The 15,552-nt window shown below is 43.4% G+C and overlaps 1 protein-coding gene across 1 annotated transcript in view; it reads right to left on the reverse strand.

The window, feature by feature from the left end:
• Nucleotides 1-1,347: 1,347 nt before the first annotated feature.
• DRAM1 (DNA damage regulated autophagy modulator 1) overlaps nt 1,348-15,552 on the reverse strand; it is a 46,771-nt gene continuing 32,566 nt past the window's right edge. Inside the window, exons 5-7 of the mRNA XM_033220885.1 lie at nt 11,270-11,328; nt 4,667-4,759; nt 1,348-3,757 (exon numbers count right to left, since the gene is read on the reverse strand). Coding sequence (XP_033076776.1) covers nt 3,713-3,757; nt 4,667-4,759; nt 11,270-11,328 — 197 coding nt within the window. The 3' untranslated portion in view covers nt 1,348-3,712. The remainder of the gene's footprint in view (nt 3,758-4,666; nt 4,760-11,269; nt 11,329-15,552) is intronic.

Here is a 15,552-nt window from a genome sequence, read left to right on the forward strand (position 1 = left end):
TTGTATTATCTAAATGGCTTATTTACTTTCAAATTTGAAAAGGTTATAAGCAAGTATACTTTTGTTTACTGTGAAGCAAGTTAGGTTGGCTTTTGGGCGGGGAGGGTATGAAGGGAAAAGGGGTTTTAATTCCACAGTGGAATCTGCTGCTTTTTGTCTGTTAGAGACCCATTTCCACTCTTTTTTTCTGAGAAACAACTTTCAGTCACCATCAGCCCACTAGTTTTGGTGGTGAACATGTGACTCATGTCTCACCAATCAGAGCCTCAGACCTCCCAATGGCATGTGATCCAAGCCAGCCAATCAGAGACAATTCATGGGCATGTGGTTGGAACTGTTGAGAGGTCCTTTCTTTCCGCCACTTTTTCTGGATAGATTGTGTGTCTGGGGGTTGTAGATGCCCTCTCACTTCCACCAGGGGAAAGCCTGCTTGAGAATGAAGCCAGCGGAGAGGAGGAAAGAGAAGATGGAGTCCTAATGGCACATTTAGATCCAGCCACCCATAAAGCCAGTTCCACTCCTGAATGTCCCAATTACTTGAGGCAATATAGATTCCCTTTTCCTCTTCTTGCTGGATTTCTGATTCCCTTTTCTCCTTCTTGTTGGATTTCTGATCTCTTCATCTCTGAATCTTGACTGACATAAACTTCTGATGCTAACGTTTGAGAATCTACGAAGATGAACCAATCGTGCCCACGTGGAAAACTACATGAATTAAGAAAGCATAAAGTTTAAATCGTAAGCATACTTTTATGAAGTCCAAATGGATCTGTAATCCCAGCACTTTGGGAGGCCAAGGCGGGCGATCATGAGATCAAGAGATCGAGACCATCCTGGCTAACACGGTGAAACCCCGTCTCTACTAAAATACAAAAAATTAGCCGGGCGTGGTGGCAGACGCCTGTAGTCCCAGCTACTCGAGAGGCTGAGGCAAGAGAATGGCGTGAATCCGGGAGGCGGAGGTTGCAGTGAGCCTAGATTGCACCACTGCACTCCAACCTGGGCAACAGGACGAGCCTCAAAAAAAAAAAAAAAAAATTAAAATAAAGAAATATTTCATTTCATTTAACTCTTTCAGCCATGAGGTCCAAGGAAATGCAAGTTCATGGAAATTAGAAATAATACCAAAATGTGAATAAGACCAGGTTTAGAGGTTGCATGGAATCTGCTGAATATGGTTGTCTGGAGTGATTTTTTGGCCTTCTCAGTTTGCCAAGACAGGTGTACATTTGGTCTAGCTCATGTAGCAATGTCTGTGGTAACTGTCCAGGTTGAAGATAGTTGTCATAGAATGGGGATGTCCAAACAACTGAAATGTTTACAGTACACAAAGAAAAACAGTCCACATTACCAGGCAATGCAGACTATTTGTTTATTAAGAAAGTAACTAGTAAAGCAGAGTAAATCCCATTCTATATTATAGCACTACAAACATCCTTAGTCATTCCTTCATTCCTTCATTCCTTCATTCATTCATTCATGCATTCAGTGAGTATTTCTTAAGCACCTACAGTGTACCAGGAGGCACTGTGTTCATTGTGGCATTACAAAGATAAAGATCAAGGCACATACTCTGCCCTCACGGAGCTCCCAATCTAATTGTGCAGAGAGATGTGAAAATGAAGCCTGAAAATCCATCGTGAGGAGTACTGAGAACAAAAGTCTGCTCGAAGTGAGGCAGAACCATGGATTCATTCCACCACAGGTCCCATGGGAAAGGTATGTGGCATTTCTCCTCCTCTTCAGAATAATGAATGCTTGACATGGCATTCATCACTGTCTTTCAGTTCCAGTGTTACAAAGGGGATCCCCAGCATTACAACGAGTCACAGTGAACCCAGAAATGATTAGCATGCTATTTATTTATTTATTTATTTGAGACAAGGTCTTGCTCTGTTGCCCAGACTGGAGTGCACTGACATGGCTCACTGCAGCCTCAACCTCCTGGGCTCAGGTGATTCTCCCACCTCAGCCTCCCAAGTAACTGGGACTCCAGGCACATGCCACCACACCTGGCCAATTTTTGTATTTTTGTTGCAGGGATTTTGCCATGTTTCCCAGTCTGGAATCAAAGTCCCAGGCTCAAGCGATCCTCCTGCCTGGGCCTCCCAAAGTGCTGGGATTACAGGTGTGAGCCACCACACCCAGCCAGCATTCTTAATGTTTGCTTACAAAGGTGTTTCTCTGTCAAACTCTTCCATTCACTTAAAGAAAACCATTTATGGTGCATCTTAAAGAAAGCATGCTTACGTTTGCCTTTTATTGCCAGATTTCTCTACTCAACCTTATGTAAGGGCCTACATGGCAGTGGTAGGGGTGTGGGACGTGTTCTAATAACATATGCGAACCACATAGAGGGGAGACAGCTTGCCATTGCAGAGGCACCTGACTGCCACTGAGCCTCACCCCATACTCACCCAACAAATCGTCAATGAGGAGCTACCCCCAACTCCTACACCCCCATGCCCTCTGAAGCTGTCTACATGGGCTGCTCTGCCCTTGGCATGTGCCCTTGAGGGCTGAACCCACTTGGCCACACATGGGTTTATGCTCTAGGGTCTTTGAAAGACAGAATTCCTGCTCTTCACCTTTCAGGCCTGAGCCGTAACATTTCAAGGGCTGCTTCCTCCTCTGGAATAATTTGCTTTTTATTGGTCATTCATGATTTGGGTGAAAAGATAGAGTCTGTAGTTCTTGCTTAATACAACAGGCTTGACTCATATTTCCTAGTGTTGAGGGACATCCAGTCACAGGCATGAAAGGGAGGAGCATACAAATAGCACCCTGCACCCAGAAGTTCTTCTTGGCTGCCCCTTTCTCCTTTCTCCTTTCTCCTTGTCTCGCTCTTGGGCCTTTATTCTCTTTGCCACATTTACTGGCATGAAATCAATTTGAGATGTGAATTTCAGTTCTGAGTCAGACTATATATCAAGTTGTGCCAAAAACAATACAGGGTGGCTTTCACCTGACTTACTAAAACCGTTCCACCTGTAATTACACCCACTATGAATGGCCAGTTAGCAGCAAGAGCAAAAGGTGCGGCCTCATGAGCAGGGAGAAACAAGGTGGGTGGCAGAATTTCAAAACCAAGGTCTTCATATTCACTTAGAGTTACTGTACATGGTGGTATAAAGGCCTCTCAGTTGAAGCACTTTGCTTAGTTCGGCTAAAAATCAGTATCTTAGTGTTAATGTATTAACTAAATTTTTATGATTTGGGTATATGATCTTTATAAATTGAATTTTATAAATGCTCTTATGATAAAAAATAGTATACAGTTCGTTCATTAAGAATAAAATTTACAAATGAATATCCCAATTTTACTTTATAACAAACGTACTGAACCTAAATTACTCATTTAATGTATTTCCATAAATTGCACACAAATAAAAAAAAGACAGAATCTGTACAAAAATAAGAGCTCTCCATTTTTTGTAACACCTTATTTTTTCTGTATATGAATTTGTTAATATAAAAAAACTACTTAGAAAATTATAAAAACATCACTACAGTGTCATAAGGCTGTACATTCTCTAGCAAACACATCTTTAGAAATAGTACAACTATTAGGAACTCTTAGCGAAATTCAAGTCCTGGATGTGCTGCAGACGCATCCCAATCATCAGGGCGGCCTCAAAACCCTGTCTGTCCTCTGTAGCACTTCTAGAAATGTCCTGCAACATTCACTGAGTGAGCTCAAATTCTTCTTTCTTCAAATATCACCATTGATTTCTGTGGATATCCTTAGGGTGACACTCTATTTTAAAAAATGAAAGAAAAAGGTTTAAAAGAAGTTAAACAATCGCAGCGTTGACGATGGCATTTCCAACAGCTTTGCACCACCTGAGGGATGATCTCACTATGGTTTGTGCTATTCTTGAGTCAGGTCCTAAACGATTTTCTTGGCTTTCTATATCCTTTGAGCTAATCATTCACTTGTCTCAAAATGTAAGATTTTTCCTGTGGACAAATCGGATGTAGTCCCATCTTCTATCTGCTTTGGGAATATTTTTTGAACAACTCACTTTTATTTTTTATTTATTCATTTATTTATTTATTTATTTTGAGACAGAGTCTCGCTCTTGTTGCCCAGGCTGGAGTACAATGGTATGATCTCGGCTCACCGCAACCTCCGCCTCCCGGGTTCAGGCAATTCTCCTGCCTCAGCCTCCTGAGTAGCTGGGATTACAGGCATGTGCCACCACTCCCAGCTAATTTTGTATTTTTAGTAGAGATGGGGTTTCTCCATGTTGGTCGGGCTGCTCTCGAACTCCTGACCTCAGGTGATCCGCCTGCCTAAGCCTCCCAAAGTGCTGGGATTACAGACATGAACCACCACATCTGGCATACTTTTATTTTTAAAAAAGATATTCTATTATTTGGAACTAGTAAGTGAGACCTCCTAAAAGAAAACAAGCAGGATACATGACTATTAACATCAAACAGCAGAGGACATATGAAAATCTCATTGGTGGGAGAGCTATTAAAGATGCCTCCCATTGGGAAGAAGCTAATACATGAAGTTGCACAATCCTTACATATTTTTGTCAAACACATTAAAGATAAAAAGAAAGTGCTCTTTTTAAAAATACAAAATGTCTTCTGCAAATGTTTACGAAGCCTAATTGTCAGCAATTTAAAACATTTGAATTGATAAAACACTTACCTGGAAATCTTGGATGAAAGTTAGGAAGTAGAAAATAAAACCAAAGGCCACTGTCCATTCACAGATCGCACTCACTACGTGATATATATAATCCTAATGCCAATAAAAAAGAAACAGAATTTAGCCTAAAAGACTCCCTTTAATGTACATACTGAAATACAATGAGGAGGTTCAACCAAAGGAAAAAGCTGTCCAGTGAGCATAAGTCAGAACTTTGAGGATATAAGGTAAGCACAACCACGTTACTAAGTGTCAGGGCACCTGCCCACTGAGAATGCGAAGGCAGATATTCCAAAGTTCTTTCTGGCTCCCACAAACTCTCGTTTTTTTTGTTTTTTTTTTTTTTTTTTTGAGACGGAGTCTCACTCTGTCGCCCGGGCTGGAGTGCAGTGGCCGGATCTCAGCTCACTGCAAGCTCCGCCTCCCAGGTTTACGCCATTCTCCTGCCTCAGCCTCCCGAGTAGCTGGGACTACAGGCGCCCGCCACCTCGCCCGGCTAGTTTTTTTTTTGTATTTTTAGTAGAGACGGGGTTTCACTGTATTAGCCAGGATGGTCTCGATCTCTTGACCTCATGATCCACCCGTCTCGGCCTCCCAAAGTGCTGGGATTACAGGCTTGAGCCACCGCGCCCGGCCTAAACTCTCGTTTTAAGATTAGTTTGTCATTTCAAAAGGCAGACTAAGGACTACAAAATGGCTGAGACTGGGAAGCAAATTTGGACTCAACAGAAGAAAGAACTTTCCATACAAGGCATGACTTGGTCTCCCTCCGCTGAGAATCCCTAAATGTAAGGGCCATGCTTGACAAGCACTCTCGCGGTTGCTCCAGAGAATGTGTGTACACATCTAGGTGAACCTGGCCAACTAGTCCCCTAGGTTTCGTGTTTCCCTGTTTATATAGAAATGATCATTCAGAAAATAGTTCTGCTTAACATCCTAAGGTAAATACAGCTACAAAGAAACTGCTAATAATGGACATCCACATGTTAACTGCATATCTTCTTGGAGTCAAGAATGAGAGAATGGAAGCCAAGGAGAATGGCTTCAATCAGATGGTCCAAACTCAGTTGCCTATGGAGGCCAGAAAATTAGCAATAATAAATAAAACTGGTGGTTGTGAAAAGAGAGGGAAGTTAGGGAGCCCACGCCTCATCAGCTCAATTCCATGGGAAAATAATACACTAGTGCTGCTTTCAAAGAGGTTTAAAAAAAAAACAAAACACTGTGTGTGTGTCTGTGTGTGATATCTCCTGATTTTTCAGTGCTGGAAACTAATTTTGAAACTCTGTTGCAGTGGCTCACACCTGTAATGTCAGGACTTGGGAAGACTGAGGCAGGAGGATCACTTGAGCCCAGGAGTTTGAAAACAGCCTGGGCAACATAACAAGACAAAAAATAATTAGCTGGGCGTGGTGGCCTATGCCTGCAGTCCCAGCTACTCGGGAGGCTGAACTGGGAGGATCACTTGAGCCTGGGGTATAGATGTTGCAGTGAACCATGATTGTGTCACTCTACTCCAACCTGGGTGACAGAGCGAGACTCTATCTCAAAAAAATAATAACAACAAAATAAAAATAAATAAAATGTTAAGTCAAAAATGCACGTCTGCATTCTGATGTTAGCTCACATGCCAGATGAGGCCTGGGGACTGTCAGTGTGCCCTCTCTGATTTCCTACATCGCTTTCTGCTCTGCTGAAATGAGGAGCTACCCCTAACTCCCTACACCCCCATGCCCTCCGAAGCTGTCTACATGGGCTGCTCTGCCCTTGGCACGTGCCCTTGAGGGCTGATCCCACTGCTGCTCTACCCCAAACTGCTGTAGGCTACAAGGGTGAGTAACGTGCTGGATCACAGGGCAGTTCCATGGTTGACAGTTGTTTTCTTTGATCCTGTTTTCATCCAGACAGATCTAGTGGAGGCAACACCAAGCCCTCCAAGCATCACTCTTCACTCTCCTTGTCATGGTCACATCCACCCACTGTTCTCATGCTAGGTCACAGCGAGGAGAACCTGACCAGCCTACAGTAGGAGGTAGAGAACAGAGGCTTCCTCCTTTTGGTACCAGTACCAGGGGACCTGCCCCATCCCGTATCATTCCTGAACAAGGAAGATGGCTTCTAAAAATAAAGGCAGAACTTTGGGGGGAATTTCTTAAGTGTGATATTAATGAAAGTACATGGAACCAAGAGTCCTGAATGCAGGCAAAGCCCTAATATCCTTGCTATGTGAAATGAGACAGTGATATTATAATTATCACCCCCCACCACCACCACCAAGTAAGTCACTGCACATAAATGCGCTGTGAAAGTTGTAAAGCACTACACAGAAGTCTGGGGCAGTACCTAAATGATTATTCAGTGAATTAATGTAAAGGGATTTTTTTTTTATTAGGAACAGAAGGGAATGCAAGAGTGGCACAGTCATTTATGGAGTGAATAGAAAACCATGTACTTTTCACATTCTTAAGATAGGAAGTGGAATATAACAGATTTTTAACTGCCTGGAAATAAACTTCGATAAGCCCTGCCCAGCAGCGGGTTTGTGGTAGAAGGTCTCCCCCGAGTGGCTGAAAAGTAAAGTACACCTGAGCTGCTCCGCTATGCGATCTCACTTTCGGAAAGAGGTTCTCACCAACGGAAAGAGGAACTGAACCCCCTTCGCATGATGGGGCTACATCATTCCCCACATATAAGAAAAAAACAAAAAACAAAAAAAAACCTGCCTTTTTCTAGGTCTAACCTATTGGCTAATTTGACCATTTTAAGGTTACATTTTAAAGAAGCTCTTTTTAAATCTTTTTCTTTTCTTTTCTTTTTTTTTTTTTTTCTTGAGATGGAGTCTCACTCTTGTTGCTCAGGCTGGAGAGCATTAGCATGATCTTGGCTCACTGCAACCTCCAACTCTCCAGCTCCTGGGCACAAGCGATTCTCCTGCCTCAGCCTCCCAAGTAGCTGGGACTACAGATGTGTGCCACCACAAATGTCTAATTTTTTTTTTTCTTTTTTTTTTAGTAGAGACAGGGTTTCACCATATTGGCCAGGCTAGTCTTGAACTCTGACCTCAAGTGATCCACCTGCTTCGGCCTCCCAAAGTGCTGGGATTACAGGCATAAGCCACCGTGACCAGCCAAGAAGCACTATTTGATCTCTTGTCTGGATCATTCTCTTCCTCACCATCTTCTGTCTCTCTCTTGTCTTGGCAGGCTTCCATCACCTGCCAGAGTTCTCCTTCTTTGGAAATCCTGCTGTCTCCTCTAGTCACCCTGGTGTTTCTCCTTTACCTCTTACCTCCAGTCCACAACAGGACTCAATAAACATTTGGTTGACAGCTGAATGAATGAACCATCCCTCTCACTATTTAACTTCTTGCCATTGGCTTCTAACCTTGGCGTTTTACTGAAACTAGTTTCTGACAAACATCACTGACTCCCTTATTGCCCAAATTGAGGGACTTCATTCCTAAAGGCTGTTCAGCTGCATATGTCACGGTTAGCCACTTCCTTTGCCTTTGAAAAATGTCCTTCCCGGCCGGGCGCGGTGGCTCAAGCCTGTAATCCCAGCACTTTGGGAGGCCGAGACGGGCGGATCACGAGGTCAGGAGATCGAGACCCTCCTGGCTAATACAGTGAAACCCCGTCTCTACTAAAAATACAAAAACTAGCCGGGCGAGGTGGCGGGCGCCTGTAGTCCCAGCTACTCGGGAGGCTGAGGCAGGAGAATGGCGTAAACCCGGGAGGCGGAGCTTGCAGTGAGCTGAGATCCGGCCACTGCACTCCAGCCTGGGCGACAGAGCGAGACTCCGCCTCAAAAAAAAAAAAAAAAAAAAAAAGAAAAATGTCCTTCCCTTAGTCTCTGGGATAGTATGTCCTCTCATTCCATCACTAGGATTAATTGCTATAAAAGCTTCTGCATTTCCACATTGTGCTGTCTGAAGTCCAGTTCAGCATTTTTTTATTCTTCAAAGTATTACATTTAGCCACTGACAACTGGCTGTTTGCCCCTCTGAACTATAAAATCCCTCAGGATCCTCTATCCCGTGGCCACCCTGCAATCTATAATCTTTCAGTCTTGTGTGTGGTAGGGACTCATCAATGAGGTCTACCATACAACACAAGTCTAGTTCTTCTCGCTGGTCCATGATCCTTTTACTTCTCCTTTGCTGGAGGTATTCTTCCGCCTGATCCTTGAGAGAAAGAATCTTCTGTTGGTCTCTCACTAACTCTCTTCTTTCCTGGGGCATCTTTGATTCTCCTATAAGGCATCTAGATGAACCCATACTATAGGTATCTAATAGAATGAGTTGATCTCAATGTCATACTTTTGGTTCCATGTGTTATGATGCTTGGTCCAAAAAGTCCTGGTCTACCCCACACTCTAACAACTCTACCCTACACTCTGACTACTCCCAGTCCCACCAGAAGTCTAGGACCACCTGGGCGTAAGCGATCCTTCCACCTCAGCTTCCCAAGTAGCTGGGACTACAGACGCCTGCCACAACGCCTGGCTAATTTTTATAGAGACAGGGTCTTACTGTGTTACCCTGACTGGTCTTGATCTCCTGGACTCAAGCAATCCTCCTGCCTCAGCCTCCCAAAGTGCTGGAATTACAGGCATGAACCACAGCGCCTGGCCTAGGCCCATGTTTCTAACCTTGATATCTCATGATATCCTCAGAGTCATCAATTCTAACCAAACTCATCCACTTCCACCTACTAAATTATTTATCCCTGTTAGAGGCCTTATCTCTGGTCAAGGGAATAAATTCTTTGGTTCACCTAAGATAAAAAATTAGAAGTCACCTTTGATTCATCATGCCACTTCATTCTTGCGTTGGTCATTTGCCAACACCCATCAGATTTCCCCTATTTGAAATGTGAACTAGTAGAACTGTCTTCTCCTTGCCTTCCTAATGCCAAGCTCTCCAAGCCATCCCAGGCCTTGCTTCTGTCTCACGCTCATCTGACAATACTCTTTCTATTTGCTTTACTGTTCAAAAGACTACAGGTCGGGTGTGGTGACTCACGCCTGTAATCCCAGCACTTTGGGAGACCAAGGCGGGGGGATCACGAGGGCAGAGATCGAGACCATCCTGGTTAACACATTTCATGAAACCTGGTCTCTACTAAAAATACAAAAACTAGCTGGGCCTGGTGGCGCGTGCCTGTAATCCCAGCTACTTGGGAGGCAAAGACAGGAGAACTGCTTGAACCCGAGAGGCAGAGGTTGCAGTGAGCCAAGATTACGCCATTGCACTCCAGCCTGGGCCACAAGGGTGAAACTCCGTCTCACAAAAAAAAAGTCTTCAAAATCTTACTCTGGTCACCTATGTCAAGTACAAGCCTCTCTGCCTGCCTCTTACAGCCACTACACCCTTACACAGTTATCCCTGGCTACAGCGATTTCTCACTCTATCCTGAAATGAACTATACACCACATGGGAGCTGGTATCGTCCTCTCTACTTAACATTTCACACTCCCTTTGGTCACCACACACCTTCATTCACACTGTCCCTCTACCCTCTTTTACTAAGGATAGATAATTGAAGTGTTTAAGAAAGAAATTAGAGGCCGGGCACGGTGGCTCAAGCCTGTAATCCCAGCACTTTGGGAGGCTGAGGCAGGCGGATCCCGGGGTCAGGAGATCGAGACCATCCTGGCTAACATGGTGAAACCCTGTCCCTACTAAAAATACAAAAAATTAGCTGGGGGTGGTGGCAGGCGCCTGTAGTCCCAGCTACTCGGGAGGCTTAGGCAGGAGAATGGTGTGAACCCGGGAGGCAAAGCTTGCAGTGAGCCGAGATTGTGCCACTGCACTCCAGCCTGGGTGGCAGAGCGAGAATCTGTCTCAAAAAAAAATAAAAAGAAAAAGAAAGAAAAGAAAGAAATTAGAGGGCTGGGTGCGGTGGGTCATGCCTATAATCCCAGCACTTTGGGAGGTCGAGGTGGGAGGATCACTTGAGGCCAGGAGCTCCAAACCAGCCTGGCCAACATGGGAAAAACCCTGTCTCTACTAAAAATACAAAAATTAGCCAGGCATAGTGGCACACGCCCGTGGTCCCAGCCCACCAGGAGGCTGAGGCACAAGAATCGCTTGAACCCAGGAGGCAAAGGTTGCAGTGAGATGAGATCACACCACTTCACTCCAGCCTGGGTGTCAGAGCTGTCTCAGAAAAAAACAAAACCAAAAATTAGCTGGGCCTGGTGGCGGGCGCCTGTAGTCCCACCTACTTGGGAGACTGAGGCAGGAGAATCGCTTGAGCCTGGGAGGCAGAGGTTGCAGTGAGCCAAGATTGCACCACTGCACTCCAGCCTGGGCAACACAGCAAGACTCTGTCTCAAAAAAAAAAAAAAAAAGAAGAAGAAGAAGAAAGAAATCAGGAACCCAAAATTTTGAATATAATTCCAGAAAGCATTTGGAATTACCCTGATAGCTAATTACTACATACTGCCAAATGATTGGACAGTAAATTGATTACATACCATGTTTACTTCACATTTTGCAACTTGTTCTAAAAAATGGCAGTGATTTCCCCTAGATCTAGCCTGGCCACAACCTCACACAACCACATCCAACAGCCACATTCACAACAACTTAAATGTTACCTTTTCTCTTGGATTCCACTCCAGCTTGGTTATGGAAATTAGTGAAGCACAGACAATCACTGAAAAAGGAAAGCAGTTAAGGAAACTACAGCACACAACAGTTCCTTTAATGTTAAGACTAGATTATTCTCCCAATAATATAATCATTATACAGTGTTAAAATGTTAATACCAACATTTCTATCATCAATTAAAATGTTAATACCAACATTTCTACCATCAAACCAGTTATATTAGCTTCTTATAAACTCAAACTTTAAATTCAATGATGAGAGTTAAATCACAACATGGAAATACCTTCGCAATAGTTTTCCAGTGTGTATAGTAAAATTTATTAAAATTTGAGGCTACATTTTGCACCACCCTGCATGTTTCTGGATCTTCCCACTTAAACTAGCTGTTTAAATTTGGTCAAAATGACTGACGCAGCAGTCCAAGATGGTTCTTTTTGAGTACTTCCCACTGAATAAAAATACTTTTTCCCTAAAATACTATTTTCCTTTTTTTTTTTTTTTTTTTTTGAGATGGAGTCTCACTCTGTCACCCAGGCTGGAGTACAATGGCGCAATCTCGGCTCACTGCAACCTTCGCCTCCCGGGTTCAAGCATTCTCCTGCCTCAGCCTCCTGAATTGTTAGGATTACAGGCACCCACTACCATGCCTGGCTAATTTTTTTGTATTTTTATTAGAGACGGTGTTTCACCATGTTGGTCGGGCTGGTCTTGAACTCCTGACCTCACGTGATCCGCCCGCCTCGGCCTCCCAAAGTGCTGGGATTACAGGCATGAGCCACTGTGCCCGGCCTAAAATAGTACTCCCAAGGTAACAGCTTTAAGGAAAATTTTAAATTCCAAAGTGCCAAGGCTCATATACAAAAATAAGGTACAGAAATTCAATTATCTTTAAAAAACAGACTTCCGTTGGTTAATTGAGTATAAGGTGAGCCCTTCCTTCCTGGCCCAAAGATCTGGCAAATCAAAGAGATTCGCCCATATCAGACCTCAGGGATGACTGACACACACCTATGGTCCAGCCTAATAATGCCAGGGGCTAAGGCTCCTATCCTCCACGGGCAATACTTTCTGCACAAAGGCAGTGATAACCATTTTGATTGAACTTAGAATGCAAAAGAGAAAGCTAGAGGGAAAGGGGATGCTCTAAAAAGTCTACAAAATATTAGAAATTCAAAGGGTTGAGCCAAGCAAAGTTTAGAGCCTCCTCTGAATTCAGAGTCAGCGTCATCTCTCTTAACTCCCACGCCGCGCAAATTGTGCAGAGTTTAACGCTTCTGATTCTCAAAATAAAAGAAGTAGAGAGCACAAAAGATTCTCTATCATTTCTTTATCTCACGTCTGTTTGTAATAATTTAAAAGCCTCTTAATTCTTTCGTTTATTTATTCTTAGTTCCATCTTCAGTGCACCAGGTACCATTCTGGTCTGGGGGTGGGAGGAGGGAAAACTTGGTCTTAGCTCTCAGAAACATCACAACTTTGTTGGAACAGACCCAGGGAATGTGCCAAGCTAGAGAGAAAAGAACTGGGTACAGCAATGACTCTAAGGGAAAATTATTAATTCAGAATGGAATGGGAGAAAGCCTTATTCAGTGAAACTTAATGTCAGTTATGAAGTTTAAGGAGCTCTCTAGAGCAGCACCATCCCACAGAAATATGTGTAATTTTAAATTTTCTAATATCCTTATTTATTTATTTATTTTTGAGATGGAGTCTCACTCTGTCGCTCAGGCTGGAGTACAGTGGCGTAATCTCAGCTCACCTGCAACCTCCACCTCCTGGGTTCAAGTGATTCTCCTGCCTCAGCCTCCCAAGTAGCTGGGATTACAGGTGCCTGCCACCATGCCTGGCTAGTTTCTCTATTTTTAGTAGAGATGGGGTTTCACTATGTTGGCCAGGCTGGTCTCGAACTCCTGACCTCAAATGATGCACACACCTCGGCCTCCCAAAATGCTGGGATTACAGGCATGAGCCACCATGCCTGGCCCCTAACTTAATTTTAATAATATATCTCATCTAACACAACATATAAAAGTATTGTCAATATAAGGTATACATAATATGTAAAACACATATATTGATAAGCAACATACATCTTATTTAACTCAATATATCAAATAATATCACTGATGATATCATTTCAATGTGTAATAATATAAAGAATTATTGAGATATTTTACTTTTTTTTCTTAGCAAATCCTTGAAATCAGGTATATGTTTTACACTTAGGACACATCTCAATCGGGATTAGCCACATTTCAAGTATGCAAAAGCCACACGTGGGTACCATGTTGAACCAACAGCTTTAGCAAGACAAAGTGGAGGAGGATAATCCAGCCAAGAAGAGACTGGGTAAGAACAGAGGACAAGAAACAGCCAAGCCTGAGGGAAAAGCCGTAAAAACAAGGATGAAGAAATAGGAGGTCTCAGATCATGGGTCTCATGCAGAGGAACCTGGACTTTATGCTGTTGGTGACTTCTGTGAAGGCTTTCAGAAGCTTTAGAAGCCAGGGGCAAGACAGATCATTCATCACGAAAGGTTTAGAAGCAGGATTCTAATGTCTGCCTCACTCGGTGCCTCGGTTTCTTCGGTAGTCAAATGAGGCTATTACACAGAAATACTGCAGTAAGAAGAAACCAGGACATTTTAAAGATGCTTTCAATTTTTTTTTTTTTTTTTTGGAGATGGAGTCTCACTCTGTCACCTGGACTGGAGTGCAGTGGTGCAATCTTGGCTCACTGTAACCTCCCACTCCCGGTTCAAGCAATTCTCCTTCCTCAGCCTCCCAAGTAGCTGGGACTACAGGCACATGCCACCATGCCTGGCTAATTTTTCTATCTTTCGTAGAGATGAAGTTTCACCATGTTGGCCAGGTTGGTCTCGAACTCCTGACCTCAAGTGATCCACCCACCTCGGCCTCCCAAAGTGCTGGGATGACAGGTGTGAGCCACCGTGCCCAACCTATTTAAAGATGCTGTAAATTCTTTGTAAGGAAATATAAATACCACGCTAATGTTTAAGACAGAAGATCTTTTTGTATGGATGAAGTCATTCAAGTTCATCTGAAATAGGGTCATAACCTGTCTCTGTGTGGGGCTGCTTCCTGTTGGCATGACTCATAATAAGAACTTCCTAGAGGCCAGGCGAAGTGGCTCACACCTGTAATCCCAGTACTTTGGGAGGCTGGGGCAGGTAGATCGCCTGAGCTCACGAGTTTGAGACCAGCCTGGCCAACATGGTGAAACCCCCGTCTCTACCAAAAATAGGAAAAGTAGCTGGGTGTGGTGGCAGGCACCTGTAATCCCAGCTACTAGGGAGACTGAGGCAGGAGAATAGCTTGAACCCGGGAGGTGGAGGTTGCAGTGCGCCAAGATTACAGTTGAGCCTGGGTGACAGAGCGAGACTGTCTCAGAAAAAAAAAAAAAAAAGAACTTCCTAGAAATGAGAATTATTAGTAAGTGAAACTCTGAGGCCTGAAATGCTTATTTTGCTAAAACTCTCTGACTTTGATATCTAGGGATCTGTTTCCAAAGTTGGAAACAAAGGAGGTTTTCCTGCATCAAGAAGCTTTGCTTCTAACACTACAACCACTATTATGAATTTTACAACTAACATAAGATAAAAAGTTGAAGGAGATATATTCAAAGAAAAAGTGTTCCTTTAATCTATAAGCAAGACAAGGAATTTGAGAAGAAACTATCTTAGGAACAAGGGTACATATTTTGTTGGTAAATTTCTCGGTACTAGGATTCGGCTACTCTGTGCTTAGAAATTTTGGAATTAAAAATGTCTTTCCTCAAGATGGAAAAAGCCCAAAATCATGCTTAGACTTCACATTTTGTAGTTTCTATTTTAGAAAAGAAACACAAAGCTTAATATTTAGAAGCAAGTGATGTGTTTTCACTCCATCTTGCCCACTTTATACCGTAACTCAACCCAGACTAACAAAATCCCCGCCGATAACATATTTCCGATTTTCCTACAATCTGACATTAGTCATCATCGTTCAATGACCCTGAAGCTTGCTCTGATATGACTACAGATGGTATTTCGAAAGATGGGGAATTCTGCAACTCTTTAAGACCATGGCTTTTTTTCTTTGTTAAGTACTTCATTAAAGAAAAGAAGGCCGGGCGCGGTGGCTCAAGCCTGTAATCCCAGCACTTTGGGAGGCCGAGACGGGCGGATCACGAGGTCAGGAGATCGAGACCATCCTGGCTAACACGGTGAAACCCCATCTCTACTAAAAATACAAAAACTAGCCGGCGAAGT

Source organism: Trachypithecus francoisi, unplaced genomic scaffold (assembly GCF_009764315.1).
Source record: "Trachypithecus francoisi isolate TF-2019V2 unplaced genomic scaffold, Tfra_2.0 Lachesis_group11, whole genome shotgun sequence".
NCBI classification, from domain to species: domain Eukaryota; kingdom Metazoa; phylum Chordata; class Mammalia; order Primates; family Cercopithecidae; genus Trachypithecus; species Trachypithecus francoisi.